This window comes from Physeter macrocephalus, chromosome 7 (assembly GCF_002837175.3).
Source record: "Physeter macrocephalus isolate SW-GA chromosome 7, ASM283717v5, whole genome shotgun sequence".
Lineage (NCBI taxonomy): Eukaryota > Metazoa > Chordata > Mammalia > Artiodactyla > Physeteridae > Physeter > Physeter macrocephalus.
The window spans coordinates 70,470,314-70,491,921 of record NC_041220.1 but is presented as its reverse complement, the minus strand read 5'-3'; the positions used below and the strand labels follow the sequence as shown (position 1 = coordinate 70,491,921).

General features: G+C 36.9%; 1 protein-coding gene across 1 annotated transcript in view; it reads right to left on the bottom strand.

Moving 5' to 3' along the window:
* CFAP299 (cilia and flagella associated protein 299) overlaps positions 1–21,608 on the bottom strand; it is a 629,492-nt gene that overhangs the window by 598,098 nt on the left and 9,786 nt on the right. The window contains exon 2 of the mRNA XM_024115347.3: positions 12,894–13,024. Within this exon, the coding sequence (XP_023971115.1) occupies positions 12,894–13,024 (131 nt within the window). The remainder of the gene's footprint in view (positions 1–12,893; positions 13,025–21,608) is intronic.

The following is a 21,608-nucleotide window of genomic DNA, read 5'->3' as shown; positions in this document are numbered from 1 at the left end:
TAGAAGGGAACTTTCCAGGTGAAACACATACAAACACACGTGCACACACACACACATGTGCACACACACACACACACACCACTATAAACAGGGAAATAGTAGACACCATCTCTTTAAAATCAGGAACAATATAAGAAAGCCCACTATCAACATTCCCCTTGACCCATGTACTTGAGTGCCTTACAAGGACAATTTTAAAAAGAAAAACAAATTAAGCAAAATAATTGGAAGAAACAACATGATATCATTATTTGCAAATGATATGATTACCTACATTGAAATCTCACTGCCCCAAATAAACTACTAACAAATGATAAGAAATATAGTGTATAGAGTACAATTCATATTTCTGCAAAAATTTAAACATGATTTTTCTAGAAAGCATACATTTAAATGTATGAAAGGAAGACAGCAAGGGAAATAAGTTATATATTCTAGGGCAGGTATATTAAGAGGAAGAGAAGTGCAATTGAAAATGAGGGACAAAGAAGGAAAACATTAAAATTTTTTCATTAAAGAGGAGCCTAGTAAGGACTCGTGGAAATAGCATGCAATGGAAAGAAGAGCACAATCAGATAAACTCTGTGTTCTGAGGTCCTTAAATTAAAAAGGGACTGGGAAGCATGACATCAGCTTTGCTTTCTGAAACAAATACCTTCAATGTTCTTGGTATTTCTGTTTGTTTGTTTGTTTGTTTGTTTTTGTGTTACACGGGTCTCTCACAGTTGTGGCCTCTCCCATTGCGGAGCACAGGCTCCAGACACGCAGGCTCAGAGGTCATGGCTCACGGGCCCAGCTGCTCCGCGGCATGTGCGATCTTCCCGGACGGGGGCACAAACCCGTGTCCCCTGCATCAGCAGGCAGACTCTCAACCACTGCGCCACCAGGGAAGCCCTTCTTGGTATTTTTTTTAATTTTTATTGAAATATAGTTGATTTACAATGTGTAAGTTTCAGGTGTACAGCAAAGTGATTCAGATATATATATATGAATATATAATTTTTTTTTACATTCTCTTCCTTTATAGGTCATTACAAGATATTGAGTACAGTTTCCTGTGCTATACCGTAGGTCCTTGTTGGTTATCTATTTTATATATAGTAGTGTGCATATGTTAATCCCAAACTCCTAATTTATCTCTCCCCCACCTTTAGCAACCATCAGTTTGTTTTCTATGTCTGTGAGTCTATTTCTGTTTTGTAAATAAGTTCATTTATATCTTTTTTTTTAGATTCCACAAAAATATAAGTGATATCATATGATATTTCTCTTTCTCTGTCTGACTTACTTCACTCAGTATGACAATCTCTAGGTCCATCCGTGTTGCTACAAATGGCTTTATTCCATAGTTTTTTATGGCTGAGTAATATTCCACTGTGTGTGTGTGTGTGTGTGTGTGTGTGTATATATATATATATATATATATATATATATATATATATATATATATACCACATCTTCTTTACCCATTCATCTGTCAACAGACATTTAGGTTGCTTCAATGTGTTGGCTATTGTAAATAATGCTGCTATAAACATTGGGGTGTATGTATCTTTTCGAATGATGTTTTTCTCTGGATATATGCCCAGGAGTGGAACTGCAAGATTATATGGTAGCTCTATTTTCAGTTTTTTAAGGAACCTCCATACTGTTCTCCATAGTGGCTGTACCAATTTACATTCCCACCAACAGTGTAGGAGGGTTTCTTTTTCCCCACACCCTCTTCAGCATTTATTATTTGTGTCCCCTGTATCAGCAGGTGGATTCTCAACCACTGCACCACCAGGGAAGCCCCTATTTGTAGACTTTTTGACCAGTTGGCCATTCTGACCAGTGTGAGGTGATACCTCATTGTAGTTCTGATTTGCATTTCTCTAATAATTAGTGATCTTTTCATGTGCCTCCTGGCCATCTGTATGTCTTCTTTGGAGAAATGTCTGTTTAGATCTTCTTCCCATGTTTTGATTGGGTTGTTTGGTTTTGATATTGAGCTGTATGAGCTGTTTGTATATTTTGGAGATTAATCCCTTGTCAGTCACAGTGTTTGCAAATATTTTCTCCCACTCTGTAGGCTGGCTTTTTTTGTTTGTTTATGATTTCCTTTGCTGTGCAAAAGCTTTTAAGTTTAGTTAGGGCCAGTTTGTTTATTTTTGTTTTTCTTTCCATTACTCTAGGAGACAAATCCAAAAAGATATTGCTGTGATTTATGTCAAAGGGTGTCCTGTCTATGTTTTCCTCTAAGAATTTTATAGTATTCAGTCTTACAGGTAGGTCTTTAATCCATTTTGAGTTTATTTGTGTGTATGGTGTTAGAAAATGTTCTAATTTCATTCCTTTACATGTAGCTGCTCAGTTTTCCCAGCATACTTATTGAAGACACTGTTTTTTCTTCATTGCCTCCTTTGTCATAGATTAATTGACCATAGGTACGTGGGTTTATCTCTGGGCTTTCGACCCTGTTCCATTGATCTATATTTCTGTTTTTGTGCCAGTACCATACTATTTTGATTACTGTAGCAGTGTAGTATAGTCTGAAGTCAGGGAGCCTGATTCCTCCAGCTCCGTTTTTTTTTTCTCAAGATTGTTTTGGCTATTTGGGGTCTTTTGTGTTTCTACACAAATTTTAAAATTTTTGGTTCTAGTTTTGTGAAAAATGCTATTGACAGTTTGATAGGGATTGTGCTGAATCTCTAGATTGCCTTGGGTAGTATAATCACTTTGACAATATTGATTCTTCCAATCCAAGAACATGGTGTATCTTTCTATTTGTTTGTGTCATCTTTGATTTCTTTCATTAGCATCGTATAGTTTCAGAGGACAGGTCTTTTGACTCCTTAGGTAGGTTTATTCCTAGGTATTTTATTCTTTTTGATGCAATGGTAAATAGGATTGTTTCCTTAATTTCTCTTTCTGACCTTTTATTGTTAGTGTATAGAAATGCAACAGATTTCTGTATATTAATTTTGCATCCTGAAATTTTACCGAATTCATTGATGAGCTCTAGTAGTTTTCTGGTAGAGTCTTTAGGATTTTCTATGTATAGTATCACGTCATCTGCAAACAGTGACAGTTTTACTTCCTCTTCTTTTCCAATTTGGACTCCGTTTATTTCTTTTTCTTCTCTGATTGCTGTGGCTAAGACTCCCAAAACTATGTTGAATAAAAGTGGAGAGAGAGTAGGCATCCATGTCTTGTTCGTAATCTTAGAGGAAATGCTTTCAGCTTTTCACCATTAAGTATGATGTTAGCTGTGAGTTTGTCATATATGGCCTTTACCATGTTGAGGTAGGTTCTCTCTATGCCCACTTTCTGGAGAGTTTTTATCATAAATGGATGTTGAATTTTATCAGAAGCTTTTTCTGCATCTATTGAGATGATCATATGGCTTTCATTCTTCAGTTTGTTGATGTGGTGTATCACACTGATTGATTTGCAGATATTGAACAATCCTCACTTCTCTGAGGACAAAGAAATGCCAAGAAGAATCCTAACAAACAGGCCTTCTAAGTTTCCCCCAGTTTACTATAATTACCTCATACTCCTTAACCTGTCATGTTCCTTGATAACTGTCCACTTTTCATCAAACCTAGTATAAAATACTCAGGTCTGTTTCTTTAGGTCTTTATTTCCTCTTGAAGGATCCTGTATCATGTAAAACTTATATTAAATAAATTTGTATCCTTTTCCCCTGTTAATGTGTCTGTCAATTCAATTTTCAGATGCATCCAGGGACCCTAAGTGGGTCGAGGAAATTTTTTCCTTCCCTACAGCTCTCAGAACCAGGAATATCTACACTTTTTGTCAATGGTTTTGTTGCTCCAGGTGGACATAATGAATTATGTAATGTAAATATTTACCTCTTTGTATTATCTTCCTAAATCTGGCATACATTTTGGGCACTAAGCTCAAACTCAGCTTCACTGCATTTCTTCCACCTTTACTTTTTCTTCTCTACCTTTTAAAGTCTTGTTGCTATGAGATATTCCTATTTCCCTTGTAAACTCATATTCATACCTCATATTCTTTGGTAGAGATGCAGATTTAGATGCTGATAGAAAGAGGAAGGAATGGAATGAGGAAGGGACAGGAGGAAAGAGATGTTTTGAAAGCTGTTTCACAGACATATGATCAGGCAGCATGGTATTAGAGAATGAAGAAATTTGAGATTGAGCAATCAGGTAAGACATCGCAATAAAAGTCAATCTGAAGAAAAATTGGATTAGTAACGTGTAAGTAGAGTGAAAAATGTATGAACGTAGAAGCAAATCTGAACAAAGGAGTCAACGGAAATCAATTGTTAATTGCCTTTTAGAATTGCTCACAAGTAGACTTTGAAGATATTGTAAAATATAATGCCTATAGAGTTTTTTAAAAAATGGTATTACCAGCATTAAAAAATGGAATTTTTTGTATGGGGAGTGGATCTGTAAGGGAACAATAATGAGACTTTTTTACTATTTTGTTATTGGCTTGACAACACAGTATTAAAACAAACATGGAGTTAAAAACCCAAGAAAGAAGTCAGGATTGGAGATCTGACACAGGAAAACTGGAAACATAAAAATGGTTGATATATGAAAATAGTGGAGTATAAAAAGGGTGAAAAAAAAACAAAGAACTGTCCTTTGGGAGAGATCTAAATTAGTGAGAAGGAAGAAGATACAGCAAAGATAATGGACAACAGCAAACAGAAGAAAATGGGAGGTTAAAGGTAATAAAAGTCAAAGATAGGGAACATTTCAAGAAATGGATAATTCCAAATTGCTGTTAAAGGCATCAGTAGATGTCAACCAAGCAAAGTGAATCTGAGAAGAAATCCTTGAATTTGCCTACAAAGGTACTATGAATGAGTATTGAATGAATCAACACAATTTAAACCAAGAGCTAAATTAAGAACAAAAAAGAAACATCTAAATAATATTCTGAAGAAAAGGGCTGTAATGTTTTTAAACATGTGAATTTCATTTGCTTTTGATTAATCATTAGCTGAACTGTCATCAATACTGGATTTTGTCTACACAATTTTCTCTGTGACTATTTTTAGATTTATTCTAAGCTCAAATAGGCTAAGATCTATAAATGTGGCAATGTTAACAACTTGCCAAATACAAAAATAATCAATTCATCTAAGCAATGGGTCCATTTACTCTCTGAGATAGAATTAATTGCACTTATGAGCACGTTCATATAAGTACTCAACTAAAGAATAATATGGATACATCTGTAGACAGATAGATAGGTAGATAGATAGATAGATAGATAGATAGATAGATAGATAGATAGATACAGATAATATGATGTTCCTTGAAAAGATCAACACCATCTGTAATTACTTGCTTGTTGGAGAGAGAGGGAGGGAGGGAGAGAGAAAGAGAAGGAAAAAAAGGTTGAAAGAGAGGCAGAGGGAAGGAGGGAGGAAAGGAGGAAAAGATCAGTGTGTGATCTCAGTAATGTTACAATATCCAACTAGTTGAGAGTGAGCATTTACCAATACCATATGTTGCAGACTCAGAAGTGGAGCTAAACCTCAAGAATCCAGGGACTTGTAATTATTATAAAGACCAACAAGCTCAGAGTCAAGTACCCTAACCTTGAAAGTCATGAAGTTGGTTTATTGAACACAACATCCCTTGAGGCAAAATAGATAGGCGGTCAACAAAGGTACTACTCAATCACAACAAGAAATCAAAGTTAATTATCTGAGGTTGAAGGCAGCCATCACAATAGAAAGTCAGGATGTCTTGCCCAGTATCTCTACCTGATCCAGTTCTCAGACTAGGAACCTGCTGACTAAAGAAGTTACCCTGTCCTAGAGGAATAGACCTGTAACACTATATCAATTATCCATTGCAATGATTCCCTCTCTTCTTCCCCCAAGGGATCTTTAACCATTTACTTAAATGAGTAGACACAAAGGAAAGGAGAATAGCCAGATAGCTGATAGAGTATTGGGTGCAGGGTCATAGCTGAGATTGGTATCTGGAGATCCAAAGCATCATCATGGTCCCACTATTAGAGTGAAGGCATAGGAGGGTAAGATAACACATGGAATCCTGGCCAAGGGTTGGTTTATAATAGGTCCACTGTGTCCATGGATCCACCCAGGGATCACTGATCCGAATATCTGCAATGATCTTATTCCCAAATCAGGTCACATGTTAGGGTACTGGCGATTAGGATTTCAACATACCTTTGCTGGAGAACACATTTCAAGCCATAAAATTCAAGGATGGCCTTAAATTACAGTAGGGAAGAAAAACTTTCCCAAATGGACAGAACTTCAGGTGACACATCTGATCATCCATTTTGTGTAGAAGGATAAGGAAAAAGAAATGTCCCAAAGATTAGAAGAGACTCATAAGCAATGGTGAATGGACTGGCTGGCTGGGCAGGAAACTGTGAAGAAAAAAGGTGGAGACTAGGAATGTCTGAGTCACGTGGATGGACATAGGGGAATGAGTACAGGTGTGAAGATTTTTATAACACCCACCAAAAATGATGCACTAAACAACCCAAACAGACAAAAGGGCTCAGCCAATTGATGTCAGCCAGCCTTGTCAGCAGTCTTCTCAATACTGGCATGACGGACACATGAACAAAGTAGAGCAGATGAAGGTTATCCAAGGACCCAACAGCATAGACTTCCACTTTCCAAGGCCAATCTAGCTACTTCTACTTCTCCATGTCCAATTTACCAGCAACAGAGACCAATGTTGAGCCCCTGGTAGGTCATTATTCCTCAAGGAGAACAATGGACTCAATTTGACTACACTAGGTCCTTTTTATAAACCAAGAAGGGACAACAGTTCATTCCCACAGGAATACCTACCCATTCCAGATATGAGTGTGCCTTTTCTGCCTCCTTGGTCTTAGTTGGCCCCACTATCTGGGTGCTTACAAAATGCCTGATCCACAGGCATGGAATCCAACACAACATAGCACCCCAACCAGGGAACCTGCTGTACAACATAAAAAGGTGTGGGAGAGAGCTCATGACCATGGGATCTTCTGGCCATATCACACAGTGCCCCATCAGAAGCTGTCAGCCTGAAACTGTTGGAATGGTCCACTTAAGGCACAGCTGAATCACCAGCTTAGAGGCAATATTGTTCAAGAATAGGGCGCCATCTTCTAGAACACTCTCACCAGGGAAAACAGCAAGTGTCTCACTGAACTACAAACTATGACTGCCACGTGAGCACTTTGGGCGTCTTGTGCCCAGGGAACAGCAGGCAAGGCAGAGAGACACTATCTTGTGAAGAGTAATTGCTGCTGATCAGCAAGAGAGATAGGAGTGTTGTTACAGAATGGGGGTAGAGAGTAACAAGTGACAAATTCGAGCGGCCCACCTAGCTACCTCTTGGTACCTCCTTATAGAATTGTAAATGAGAATAAGAAATGCAACAACCCCAGCCAAAGGACAGTAGGATTACCAGGGCCTCCACCATCTTATGATTGAGACTCAAGAGAGGTGAAAGCTGAAGGCAGAGGATTTAGGATGGATAATGGAAGGAGGAAATGATGAGAACCACCTCTGGCCTCCAAACCAACAGCAGTGTTGGGCACTAACTTTCCTCTGCTGAGTATCCTGCCCAGGAGAAAGGCCCTCGGTGCTCTGGAAGAACTGCTCCCTGCATGCCCAAACCGGATCTGTCTGTCACAAGGGGCGAACTGTGGCAGGCATGTGGACACATCACTCAGATACCCCTTGGAGAAAGGCCTCTCTGCCTGGCTGTGAGGAGTTGCTGAGCTGACAGCCTCCAGCTGTGAACCTTTCCAGGGTCTGCCTCAGTTTCAAGCTGAGATCACACTTTTGGGGGCAGCCCTCAGGCAATGACTGGGCACAGAAGAGGTACCAGGGCCTGAACATTTCACCCAGTGGAGGACTTCTTTAATGGACAACCTTTACCCTGGAGCTTTCCACTGTGCTGGGAGAGTCTCTGTAACTTTGGCATCAAGATTCTGACACTACTTAGTCCTGTTTCCTCACTTTTCCTTTCACAGGTGTTACGTCCCCATCAAACCTTCTGCACTCTTAACCCTCACTGTCTGCTTCCTGGAGTAGCTAGTCTGAGACAAGCCACAACTCCATATTTTTTGTTTGAGAGCTATAAAATGTATGAGAATAACTTTTAAAACATAAAGTATTTGAAACAAAGCAAAAAGTTGAAACCATTTCACAGAAGTCAGATTTTATCTAGCAGAACATTTTAAACTTACAGAAATTCATTTAATTCACTAGCATATGGTATTCACTTTTGATCATAAAGTGAATGGAGTAAAGTCATTTTACATGAAACAAATTTTGGCCTTTTATCCAACTTCATCTTCATAAAATTAAAAGAGCATGTTAACAATTAATAGATACTTCCAACTCCTATTTTTAAAAACAAATTGAAGGGGCTTCCCTGGTGGCGCAGTGGTTGAGAGTCTGCCTGCCGATGCAGGGGACATGGGTTCGTGCCGGATCCCTCATTCTGCGAAGTGACTGGGCCCGTGAGCCATGGCCGCTGGGCCTGTGCATCCAAACCCTGTGCTCCGTGGCAGGAGAGGCCACAACAGTGAGAGGCTCACATACCACAAAAAAAAAAAAAAAAAAAAAAAAAATTGAAGAAGAATACTCCAATCATACCAGAAATAGTTGACAGTTGATAAACTGACTAGATTGGCTAGAATAAAAAAGGTTGGTGACTTGTCCAACTTTTTAAATTTAGTCCCAGATGTACCAGAGGATAAAAGGACACAAAAGCCTTCTCCTTAATCACCACAAATATCCTCTTCATTTCAGCAAAAAAGATCACAGGGATCCCTATATATTCAGCTCTGAGACTCCTGTCAAGCTCACTTTACAAGAATTCCCAAAGGCTCATCACAAAGTCTCTTGAGAAGATAGCAACAGCCAAGCAGTATAATTATCAGTTCCACCAGGGCTGCCATTTATTCCATCTATGTTTCAGATTCTGTGTTTCAGTAAAATAAGGTCATTATCTCAGAAGCAGTTTTAAGAAGAGCTAATTCATCTCCTAAAAAGATAAGCTGACCCAAAGTGAAGAGGCCAACGGTCTTACAAGTTCATCCAGGAAAGTGTTCCGCCTGAGAGATGACTCAGTTATAACTACTAACCAGATCCCAAGAACCCAATATTCAACTCCTATGCAAACAGTCAAAGTCTATCTCTCCATCACCCATAGAAATCAACTGAACTTCTCACTACACATAGAAATTCTCCAGGACTTATGATGGGAGCTACCTCAGTAACCACCAGCTAAACTTATCCCATCCCTTCTTTCCAAACTTTATAGTCTCTGCCTTGTGGCTACTAAACCCAGCAGGCATGAATCTCAGGGGAAGAGAGATAAGAGATGCTGTTTACAAGATAGTAAAGCAGAGATGGCTTTGAAGCAAAGCTTGAAGAAGCTAGGAGAATGTAGAGCCCACCAACCACCACCACTGCCACCACCACCAATCCAGTACATGTGGAAATTAGTGGCCTCTAGCTGGCACAACTTTAGAGGGGAATAATGTCTTAGCAAGGGAATAGGCACAAGTTAAAACAAAGAGGTAGAGAGAATGATTTGTGAAGAAGAAAAATTTATCATAGAATTGAGGCAAAGTAAAAGTGTCCATCTTCATACCCTTGTTTGCCTGCTTGGCTCCTACTTATCCTTTAAAGGTTAATTTAGCAGTCATGCCTTAAGAAGAGCCTTCCCTGTTCTCCACATCCTTCAAATCTTGACTTAGTACTACTTTAGGGTGTTGCCACAACACCTATGATAGCGTATGTTATCTTCCGTTGTAACTGCCTTTTTAAATTGAGATATAATTCACATACCATAAAATTCAAACTTTTAAGGTACACAATTCAATGGCTCTTAGTATAGTCACAAAGTTGTGCAGTCATCACCAATATCTAATTCCAGAACATTCTACCACCCCAGAAAGAAACTCCATACCCATTAGCAATCATTCTTCTTTCACTCTTCCTTCCAGCCCTTGGCCACCACAAATCTACTTTCTGTCCCTATGGATTTACCTATTCTGAACATTTTATATAAATGGGACTATACAATTTACAATCTTTTTGTCTGCCTTCTTTTGCTAAGCCTAATGTTTTCAAGGTTTATCCATGTTGTAGCAGGTAAGAGTACTTCACTCCTTTTTATGACTAAATAATATTCCATTTTATCTATGTACCACATTTTTTTATCCATTCATCAGTTGATGGACATTTGGGTTGTTGCCTCTTTATGGCTACTATGAATAACGTTGCTAGGAACACTGGTTTTTAAGTGGACCTCTGTTTTCAATTCCCTTGGATATACATCTAAGAGTGGAATTATTGGGTCATATGGTAACTCTATGTTTAACTATTTGAAGAATTGCCAAACTATTTTCCATTGTATACTCCCACCAGCAATGTAACTGTCTTTCATTTATCTAACCCTCAAATTTCTTGAGGTCAGGGACTAAGTGTTATGTTCTATCGTATCCCCAGCACCTAGCATAGTGCCTAATGGAGTATGGTTGTCTATGAGTATTTGTAAAGTGAATGACTAAATAAAGGGTCAAAATAATTTGTTTCACTTTATACCTTCTTCTGGCAAAATACTTATCAAAATACCCCCTCCCAATATCTTTAACCAGACTCTTTTTATCTATGAAACTATTCTAAGTAAGTGACATACTCTTAGGTGCCAGCACTTCTTGAAACGGGTGCTCTATGATTGCTAGTGAAGAGGATTGTGATCTACCTGGGGCTGCTCACCCACACGTTAGAGAAGTTAATGTAAAATAATCTGATAGTAGAATCACGTGTTTCCAAGTTGGTACCAGTTGGCCGGCAGTCACATGTTCATGCATATCTTCAAAATGATCCTCAAGCAAATATAGGCACAGGACATATTTGGTGTCCACATTCTGCTGGCCCTGCTGCCAATAACACTACAATGGACCTGGCAGGGAAGGAAAGAGGAAACATATGGGGCCCATCCCACTACAAAGGCAGATGAGAAGATGCACAGATGAAAAGGCTTTCCGATTCTAGCAGCTCTGTGTGGGGATTAGTCTCCCAAGACTGGCACTCAAGTAGTCTGATGACTTCCAGCTCTGGCCAGTTAAAGAGACTATCGATAGAATAAATACTCATTTTGAGCCAAACACAAAATGGACACGTACATGGATAGAATTTATACTATAAACATGACCCACTCCTCTTGATATAAAATAGGATACATCTCTAATAAAATATGACTATACATTAATTCCTTATAAAATCTCACAAAAATCTCTATACTTCTGCTCCTGACTGATAAACATTTATTGATTAAAAACAGAAAGAGAAGACTCCCCCGATGTTTTATATGACACATCACATGTACACATATTTTGCATCATTTCAATTTTCTACAAATAGAAGCCAAGTATACTTGTGTTGCATAAACTAGTGAAGTTTTATATAAATTTACCTTTGGTGAGAAGAATGGCCCCTTCAAAGATCCCCATGCCTAATCCTATTAGTATGTTACAGTACATGACAGAAGGGACTTTGCAGATGTAATGAAGGTTATAGACCTTAAAATAGGGAGATTATCCTAGATTATCTAGATAGACCCAGTGTGATCACATGAGCCCTCAGAAGGAGAGATCTTTCTGTGGCTGGAGTCAGGGAAGACTTGCATAAGGAGAAGTCAGAGAGATTTAAAGGTTGGCAGGATCTTGACCCATTCTTGCTGGCAGGCGGCCACATGGAAAGCATGAGAAGGAATGTGGGCAGCCTACAGGAGCAAAGAGGAGTCCCCAGATTGACGGGTGACAGGGAAATGAGACCTCAGTCCTATAATCACAAGGAACTGAATTTGGCCTGAATGAGGGTGGAAGCAGACTCATCCACACAGCATCCAGAAAAGAACTCAGTCCAGCCAACACCAGGATTTTAACTTTGTGATATATGTAGCAAAGAATCCAGCTGAGCCACTGTACTCTGATTTCTGACCTACAGAACTATGAATAAATACGTTTGTGCTGTGTTCAGCGACTACATTTGTGGTAATGTGTTATGACAGCAATAGAAAACTAGTATATTACTGAATGTTACTGTATTAAATGACAATATTCTAGGGTTCTGAAATACAAGAACCACTAGAACAATGAAAACTGCACATTCCCAGAACCAATTCACATTCCACTACCAAATGTTATTTTTATAATAAATACATGGGAGACTTCTACTCATAATTACTGGGTATTTTTTAAAATGTTATCTAAGAATAATATACCAATTTCTAAGTAATTTTTCTCACCAACATTTACAACTTTAGCATTCATTTTTAAAAAGTAAATAGATAATTACTTTGTCAAGTCTTTTTCAGATTGTCTTAGTTTGATACGGTTCACTTTAGGTGTACATCTCTTTCCTAACATACTTTATTAGATTCATATTTTATATAACCACATATGAGTCATATTAACAAAAGCCAGTGATAGTCAATAGAGTTCAATGAATCAATGTTTACAAAAACGTGAGAACATAAATGAAGCCAAAGATTTACAGGCCTCAAAAGTACAAAGAACTCTAAGGCAAAAGTCACTCATACTTTTAGTATATAAATGTGTAAAGTCAATAATATGGAGCTATGTGTAAACAGGACTTTATTGGTATGATGGCCATATTTTGGTATTTATATTTTTAAATTTGTAGCTCACAGTTGCATGTGTCTTTATCGCAACAATATCACAGTTCCTCCAATTCCTGATCTGCAGAACAAATTCTTAGAATATTCCAAGTTCTACTTGCTCCAACCAATGTTTCTAAATTACAACAATGCCAACAAAATTGGATTTTTCCAGAGACTCTACAACATAATATAAAATCCATTTGGAACATGGACACTTACTTTTTTTGAGTTCTTTCAGCCAACCTTGCAATCTCTATAGCTGCCTTCCTTGCTTCAAAATCTTCCCTTTTCACCACCTCTCCAGTCCCGCGGTAGCCTAGCTCCACCAACTGGCGGGCCAGGCCTTCATCCTAAAAAGAAAATCAATTGTTAACATTTGTGGATTAATGAGACATCTTATTTTATCCAGTGTATACTGAATAATTGTTTTAAATGAAAAATCAAATGGAATATTTAAATATGAGACAAGATCTATTAGATATGAAAAATTAGAATTCTTCCTAACAATAGTTTTATAAACATCTGATTTGTCATCCCTTTCCCAAAGATGTAAGATGAAAAAATAATAATAACATCAAGCACTAAATTTTCTCTAAGGGATTGCAGGACAAAAGTCTAATGTTTTTAATCAATTTATGAGAACAGCTGTAGATAATAAAGTATCTTTAAAACAATAAAACTATAGACAATAGTATTTATACAAGAAAGACTTTTTAAAAACCAACTGCACAAAAAGAAAACTGGGTTGCTTTCAGCAAGTTCAACATTTCAGAGACTTACTTCCTTGAAGTCAATTAACTGATGACACAGAGCATTATAACTTCAAATACAAAACAAAGGACAGATGAATTTCCTATTTGAGTAGAAAGATATTGTTTCCATATAATGTTGGGACCAATAAAAGCAGAGAAGTAGAAACCCAAGAAGATGACAAGAAGCTTCAAACTGAAAAAAAAAAAAAAAAAAAAAAAAAATTTCCCCACAGTCCTTTAGACCTTTTATATTTCAGTTACTTTAAGAACTGTCACACACATTTTTGTCACTTGCATAGCATATTCAAAAAAGAACAGCATTTCCCCAAAACTTGAATAGGTGACATTTTACTTGAAGTTACTAATATAAAGGCTTATGTATTACATAAAAATATGTATATTAACATATTACATTATCCTTACATTAAATATGAAATGTCTGAAATATAGAGAAAACAGCATATATTTTATTGTTACAGACCCTTACTTACTACATCACTGTTGAATGCCAGAACTGTCAGAGTTAAATAAGAAAACTTAAGATTCATGGTTAATAATCTATACAACCCATGGTGGCTATTTTAAAGTTCCAACTATTCTAACAAAAAAATTTAGACACCATCAACCTAGAAAACTTTGCTACTTTGCTTTGCTAAACACTAAAAGCAAATGCTGAACTCTGTGTAGCAACATGGATACATTTGCCAAGTTAAGGCAAAGCACCAGGCTTTGCACAAGGGCGCTTTGCCTTCTTTCTGACTTGTTCCCCAGCTCACTATACTTGCTATCCCAGGTTGCTTTAGTGCGAACAACAAAACTGAGCAAATGCCTCCACCTAGTGGAGTTAATATTTAAATGAAAAAGCGATGCAGATTTCAGGTTTGATTTACAAAAGTGGAATGATTTGAGTGTAAATTTTCTTAAATACATTACTTAAAGTGAGCTTATGGGAAGAACTCGCAATGAGCTCTGCTGAGACTGTGTGGTTCTTCTAGTGGAATATAAGTTGCTTGTGGTCAACAGAGTATTTTACATAATGAAGACCATTAAAAAGTTGCTGTACTAACTTTGTATACGGAATGAATTATGCATTCCTGTGTGCCTTACCTGAGCCACACAGAATCATTTGGATAGTTCTGCACTCACAGACACTCATGTATATGGCAACAAATGACAAGATCAAGTACAAAGTTGAAGTTGTTGCCCCACTTAACCATTACCATGTTTTAACTGGTGGAATTACAAGCCATCTCTCTACTGTAAATGGTCAATAATCTTTAAAGAATTATCTTTAAAGAAACTGAGAAATAAAATACTTTTATTTATTCACATATTTAGCATTTCTGGTGATTTTCATTCCTTTGTGTAGACCTAAGTTTCCTACTAATATATGATTTTTCTTCTACCTAAAAAACGAACAATTCTTATAGTAAAGGTCTGCTAACAGCAAAAGTATCATGGCTTTTGTTTTACTGAAAAAAATATTGATTTCACCTTAATTTTTTTCTTCCAGTTTTATTGAGATATAATTGACTTACAGACATCATGAAATGATTACCTTAGTAAGTTTAGTGAACATCTATCAACTCATATAGATACAAAATTAAAGAAATAGAAAAATATATATATTTTTACCTCGGGATGAGAACTCTTAGGATTTACTTTCATATATAACATAAAGCAGTGTTAATTATATTTATCATGCTGTACATTAGATCCCTAGTACTTATTTCTCTTATAATTGGCAGTTCAATACCTTTTCACTGCCTTCATTCAATTCCCCCTCCCTCCACACCCCAACCTCTGGTAACCACAAATCTGATCTGTTTTTCTATGAGTATGTTTGTTTGTTTCTTTTTGAAGTATAATTGACCTACAACACTAAGTTAGGTCCTATCACACAACATAGTCATTCGATATTTCTATACATTGCAAGATGATCACCACTATATCTAGTTAACAAATGTCACCACACAAAGATATTACAGTTATTGACTATATTCCCCACACTGTACATTTCATACCTGTGACTCATTTACTTCTGTGCAACTGGAAGTTTGTACCTCTTAATCTCCCTCACCTATTTCTCTCCTCTCTCCAATTCCCTCCCCTTTGGCAACCACCTGTTTGTTCTCTGTATCTCTGACTCTATTTCTGCTTTGTTGTATTTGTTCATTTGTTTTGATTTTTTTGATTCTATATATAAGTGAGATCATACAGTATCTGTCTTTCTCTTTCTGACTTATTTTACTAAGCATAATGCCCTTTAGGTCCATCCATGTTTTCAGAAATGGTACGATTTTATTCTTTTTTATGGCTGAATAATATGCTATTGCAACCACATCTTCTTTATCCATTCATCTGTGGATGGGTGCTTAGGTTCCGTCTATATCTTGCCTACTGTAAATAATGCTATGATGAAAATAGGGGTGCATGTCTTTTCAAATTAGTGTTTTTCATTTTCTTTGGATAAATACCCAAGAGTAGAACTGCTGGATTATATGGTAGTTCTGGTTGTAATTTTTTGAGGAATCTCCATACTCTTTTCCACAGTGGCTGCAGCAATTTACATTCCCACCAACAGTACATGAAGGTTCCCTTTTCTCCAAACCCTCGCCAATACTTGTTATTTGTTGTCTTTTTGATAATAGCCATTCTGAAAGTTGTGAGGTGATATCTCATTGTGGTTTTGATTTGCATTTTCCTGATGACTAGTGATACTGAGCATCTTTTCATAAGCCTCTTGGCCATCTGTATATATTCTGTAGAAAAATGTCTATTCAGATTCTCTGTCATTTCTTTAATCAGGTTGCTTGGGGGGTTTTTGATGTTGAGCTGTATGAGTTCTTTGTATATTTTGGATATTAACCCCTTCTCAGATATATCATTTGCAAATATCTTCTCCCATTCAGTATGTGGCCTTTTTGTTTTGTTGATAGTTTCCTTTGCTGTGCAAAAGCTTTTTAGCTTGATGTAATCCCATTTGTTTATTTTTGCTTTTGTTTTCCTTGCCTGGGGAGAAATATCCAAAAATATATTACCTAGACCAATGTCAAAGAGCACACTGCCTATGCTTTCTTCTAGAAGTTTCATGGTTACAGATCTTAGATTGAAGTCTTTAATCCATTTCGAATTTATTTTGGTGCATGGTGTGAGAAGGTAGTCCAGTTTGACCCTTTTGCATACAGCTGTCCAATTTTCCCAACAGCATTTATTAAAGAGGTTGTCTTTTTCCCATTGTATATTCTTGTTTGCTTTGTCAAGGATTAATTTCCCATTAAAGTGTGGGTTCATTTCTGGGCTCTCTATTCTGTTTCATTGATCTATGTGTCTGTTTTTGTGCCAGTACCATGTTTTTTTGATTACCATAGCTTTGTATTATAGTTTGAAATCCAGCTTTGTTTCTTTATCAAGATTGTTTTGTATATTTGAAATCTTCTGTGTTTCCATACAAATCTTAGAATTTGTTCTAGTTCTATGAAAAAATCCCATTGGTATTTTCATAGGGATTGCATTGAATCTGTAGAGTGCCTTGGGTAGTATGGTCATTTTAACAATATTAATTCCTCCAATCCATGAGTACTGTGTATCTTTCCATCTGTTTGTGTCACCTTCACTTTTCTTCATCAGTGTCTTAAGTTTTTCCAAGTACAGGTCTTCTACCTCCTTAGTTAGATTTATTCCTAACTATTTTATTCTTTTTGATGCAATTGCAAACAGGATTCTTAGTTTCCCTTTCTGATAGTTCATTGTTAGCATATAGAAAAGCAACAGGTTTCTGTATATTAATTTTGTATACTGCAACTTTACCAAATCCCTTGATGAGTCCTAGTAGTTTTTTGATGACATCTTTAGGATTTATTATGTATAGTATCATGTCATCTGCAAACAGTGACAATTTTAATTTTTCCTTTCCAATTTTGATTCCTTTTATTTCTTTTTCTTCTCTGACTGCTGTGGTTAGGATTTACAATACTATGTTGAACAAAAGTGGCATGTGTGGGCATCCTTGTCTTATTCCTGATCTTAGAGGAAATGCTTTCAGCCTTCCACTGTTGAGTATGATGTTAGCTGTGGGCTTGTCATATATGGCCTTTATTATATTGAGGTATGTTTCCTTTATACCCACTCTGTTGAGAGTTTTTATCATAAATGGATATTGAATTTTGTCAAAAACTTTTACTGCATTTATCGAAATGATCATATGATTTTCCTTCATCAATTTGTTAATATGGTGTATCACTTTGATTGATTTGTGGATATTGAGCCATCCTTGCATCTCTGGGATAAATTTCACTTGATCATGCTGTATGATACTTTCAATACATTGTTGATTTCAGTTTGCTAATATTTTCTTGAGGATTTTTGAGGCTATTGGGCTGTAATTTTCTTTTTTGGTCTGGTTTTGGTATCTGGGTGATGCTGGCTTTGTAGAATGGGTTTGGAAGCATTACTTCTGCCTTAATTTTTTGAAGTGTTTGAAAGGTATAGGTGTTAACTCTTCTCTAAATATTTAGTAGAACTCACCTGAGAAGCCATCTGGTCCTGGGCTTTTGTTTGTTGGGAGTTTGTTTATTACTGATTCAATTTCATTACTGGTAATTGGTCTGTTCATATTTTCTATTTCTTTCTGGTTCAGCTTTAGGACATTGTACGTTTCTAGGAATTTGTCCATTTCTTCTAGGTTGTCTATTTTATCGGCATATAGGTGTTCATAGTAGTCTCTTATGATCCTTTGTATTTTTGTGGTGTCAGTTGTAACTTCTCCTTTTTCATTTCTGATTTTATTTGTTTGGGCCCTCTCTCTTTTTTCTTTGATGAGACTGGCTAAAGGTTTATCAACTTTGTTTATCTTTTCAAAGAAACAGCTGCTAGCTTCATTGATCTTTTGTTTTTCTAGTCTCTACATCATTTATTTCTGCTCTGATCTTTATGATTTCTTTCTATTTACTCACTTTGGGTTATGCTTGTTCTTCTTTTTCTAGTTCCTTTAGGTGTAAGGTTAGGTTGTTTATTTGAGATTTTTCTTGTTTCTTGAAAACCTTCTTTCATTATACACTTCCCTCTTAGACCTGCTTTTGCTTCATCCCCTAGATTTTGGATTGTTGGGTTTTCTTTTTCATTTTCCTCCAGGAACTTTTTAAAATTTTCTCCTTGATTTCTTCAGTTATTTCACCATAATTTTTGAAAGACATTTTTGCTGGATTAGTGTTCCAGGATGACTTTTTACCTTTCAGCACTTTAGAGATGTCATCCCATTGTCCCATGACTTGTATTATTTCTGATGAGAAGTTCAATCTTTCCTGTCTAAACTCATCCTTGCATTCCTATGATAAATCACACTACTTAAGAGTAGTATTTAGTAGTCTCTGATCTATTATTTCTTACTATAGTCCTAGATTTATTTTTCACTTCTTTTCCTCCAGTTCATAAGTAAAATTAGTCTTTAGCTTTCCATTTTGTGCCACCCTTCTCTAGATTGATGTCAGGGTTACACAAGTCCTATAAAATGGTTTAAGAAAATTATATGCTTTTTTTTCATTAATTTTTAATTATATAAGTCAGACATAAATACATTCTCCTTGTGAAAAAATTAACATGTGGCAGATGTAGTGAATTTGTATTCTGTCAACTTAGCTAAGCTGGAGCTTTGTTTCCATAATTTTTCTTCCTTAGATAGTTACAGGTTAGATTGGGCCACAAGAGACATTTGCAATAGATTTGGAAGACAGAAAAGGAGAAACCATATTGTTCTAGCTCTTATAGAAGCTTCTCCTTTACCTCCTCCAACTCCTGGGCCAAGTGCATGAGTATGTTAAGCTCTGTGACTAAAGGTGTCAGCTTCTTCTGCAGCTCTCTTCTACCATCAAAGTTGGAGGTGTGAAAGAGGTGAGGGCCTGATTCAAGTTCCAGTTTGTCCTTATGAATTCTAGCTCATCCTTGCAGGTCTGTTTGCCCTTGTTTCCCACAATTCTCATGTACATTTCCTTCCTGGCTGTCTTTCCTAATGACTTCAGGTGCCAGCACCAGACACCAACGAAACAGCCTTTCATTGACCATTTAAACAGTTCTCATAATTGTATAGGGGCAAATCTCTATAAAAAAGTAAATACATGTGACACACATATATCTACATCTACATCTACATATATATGTACGTGTGTGTGTGTTCTGCTTCTCTGACTGAACCCTGAATGAGTCACAATTAGGTATTGGCAATGGTTCTAGAGGAATAGAAATTTAAGGGTGGGTTCTCTGAATTGGTTCTGGGTTATACAGAACTCTGTCATACAGAGTTTAAAAATTTTGGCAAGGAAATTGTATATGAAACCTTAATAAAATACACAGGGGGCTTCCCTGGTGGCGCAGTGGTTGCACGTCCGCCTGCCGATGCAGGGGAACCGGGTTCGCGCCCCGGTCTGGGAGGATCCCACATGCCGCGGAGCGGCTGGGCCCGTGAGCCATGGCCGCTGAGCCTGCGCGTAACAGAGGGAGGCCTGCATACCACAAAAAAAAAAAAAAAAAAAAAAAAAAAAAATACACAGAAAAACTGCATCAGTGCATTTAATAGAAAAAAGAAAGCTTGAAAATAAACAGCTAACCATTCAACTAGAGAAAGAATAACAAAATACACCAAAATGATATAGAAGGAAAGAATTAATAAAAACAACTGAATGAATTGTTCATTTCATTATGAAAATTAATAAAATAGAAATTAAAATATACAAATTCAGTTGGCTTTAATTATCTAATGAAAGCCAAGAGCTTATTCTGTTTTTTTTTAAATTGAAGTATAGTTGATTTCAAGAGCTTCCTCTTTTTTTTTTTTTAATATTTACTTATTTATTTATTTGGCTGCACTGGGCCTTAGTTGCGGCACACAGGATCTTCATTGCAGTACATGGGATCTTTAGTTGCGGCACGCGGGATCTTTAGTTGTGGCATGTCAATCTAGTTCCTTGACCAGGGATCAAACCTGGGTCCCCTGCACTGGGAGTGTGAAATCTTAGCCACTGGACCACCAGGGAAGTCCCTCAAGACTTTATTCTTTTAAAAGACCAATAAAATAGATAACATTTGGCAAGATTTAGGGTGGAAAAGAAGGAATACACAAACAATTTTAGAAATCAGAAAAGAGCCATAACAACAGATAAAAGAAAACTACATACAAGTTTATAGTAATAACTTGAAAATCTGTGTAAAAATATATGAAGTGTTTGCTCAAGTTATGAATTCAGAAGAGATCTGTTGGTGGTTTTATGAGTCCTTGATTTTCCCCCAAAAGAGTCTTCATTTTGCATTCCCATTTGAATATTAGTTTATTTAGTCAGAGTCCAGGCAGGAAATAGATGATGTATTTAAATGGAGTAACTGAAGGAAACTGAATGGCTGAGTTAATTTACAAAGGTATTCACCAGGTTAAGAGAAATCCAAGTGGGACAATGAAATACCGTGCAGCTAGCAACAGCAGTAAGCTACTGTATTAGTAGCCATTAACCTATGCAAATGAGGTAAGGGGAGGGAGCAACTAATAGGACACAGGGAGATGGCTGTAGGACAGTGTTATCAGACCCTGAGTTTTGGCTTGGTGGAAGAAAATATCGACTGCTAACCTGCAGCACAGTATGGAAGGAGTCTGAAAAAAAATGTCCAGCCTCCTGGCTTCTAATTTCTTACTGGTGCCTCTTATTAGCTGAACCCAACTGGCCAAATGTAAAGGGAGTCCAGTTGAAGTAGTCAACAGAAATCAACCTCTTGGGGCACACAGCACAGAGCACGTTGGGGTAGGACAGAACTCAAGGTAAGACAGAATCTCAGGGGCCAAACAGGGACAGAATATAGGCAGGGACAGAATTCTAGGCTCAAAGTAAAATTTCCTAAGAAGTTTAAAGATATTACTCCATTTTCTTCTAGGAATCACTATTAGGAATGCAAAGTCTAAGATCAAGCTGATTCCCATTTACAGGTTATTTGTTGACACTCTGAATTATTTTTTAAATTGTGGTAAAATATACATGACATTGAACTAACCATTTTAAGTGTACAGTACAGTAGTATTAAGTACATTCATGTTATTGTGACGTTATCATCACTACCATCCATCACCACAACTCTTTTTATCTTACAAAACTGAAACTATGTGCCAGTTAAGCAATAGCTCCCCATCTTCCCTTCCCCCAAG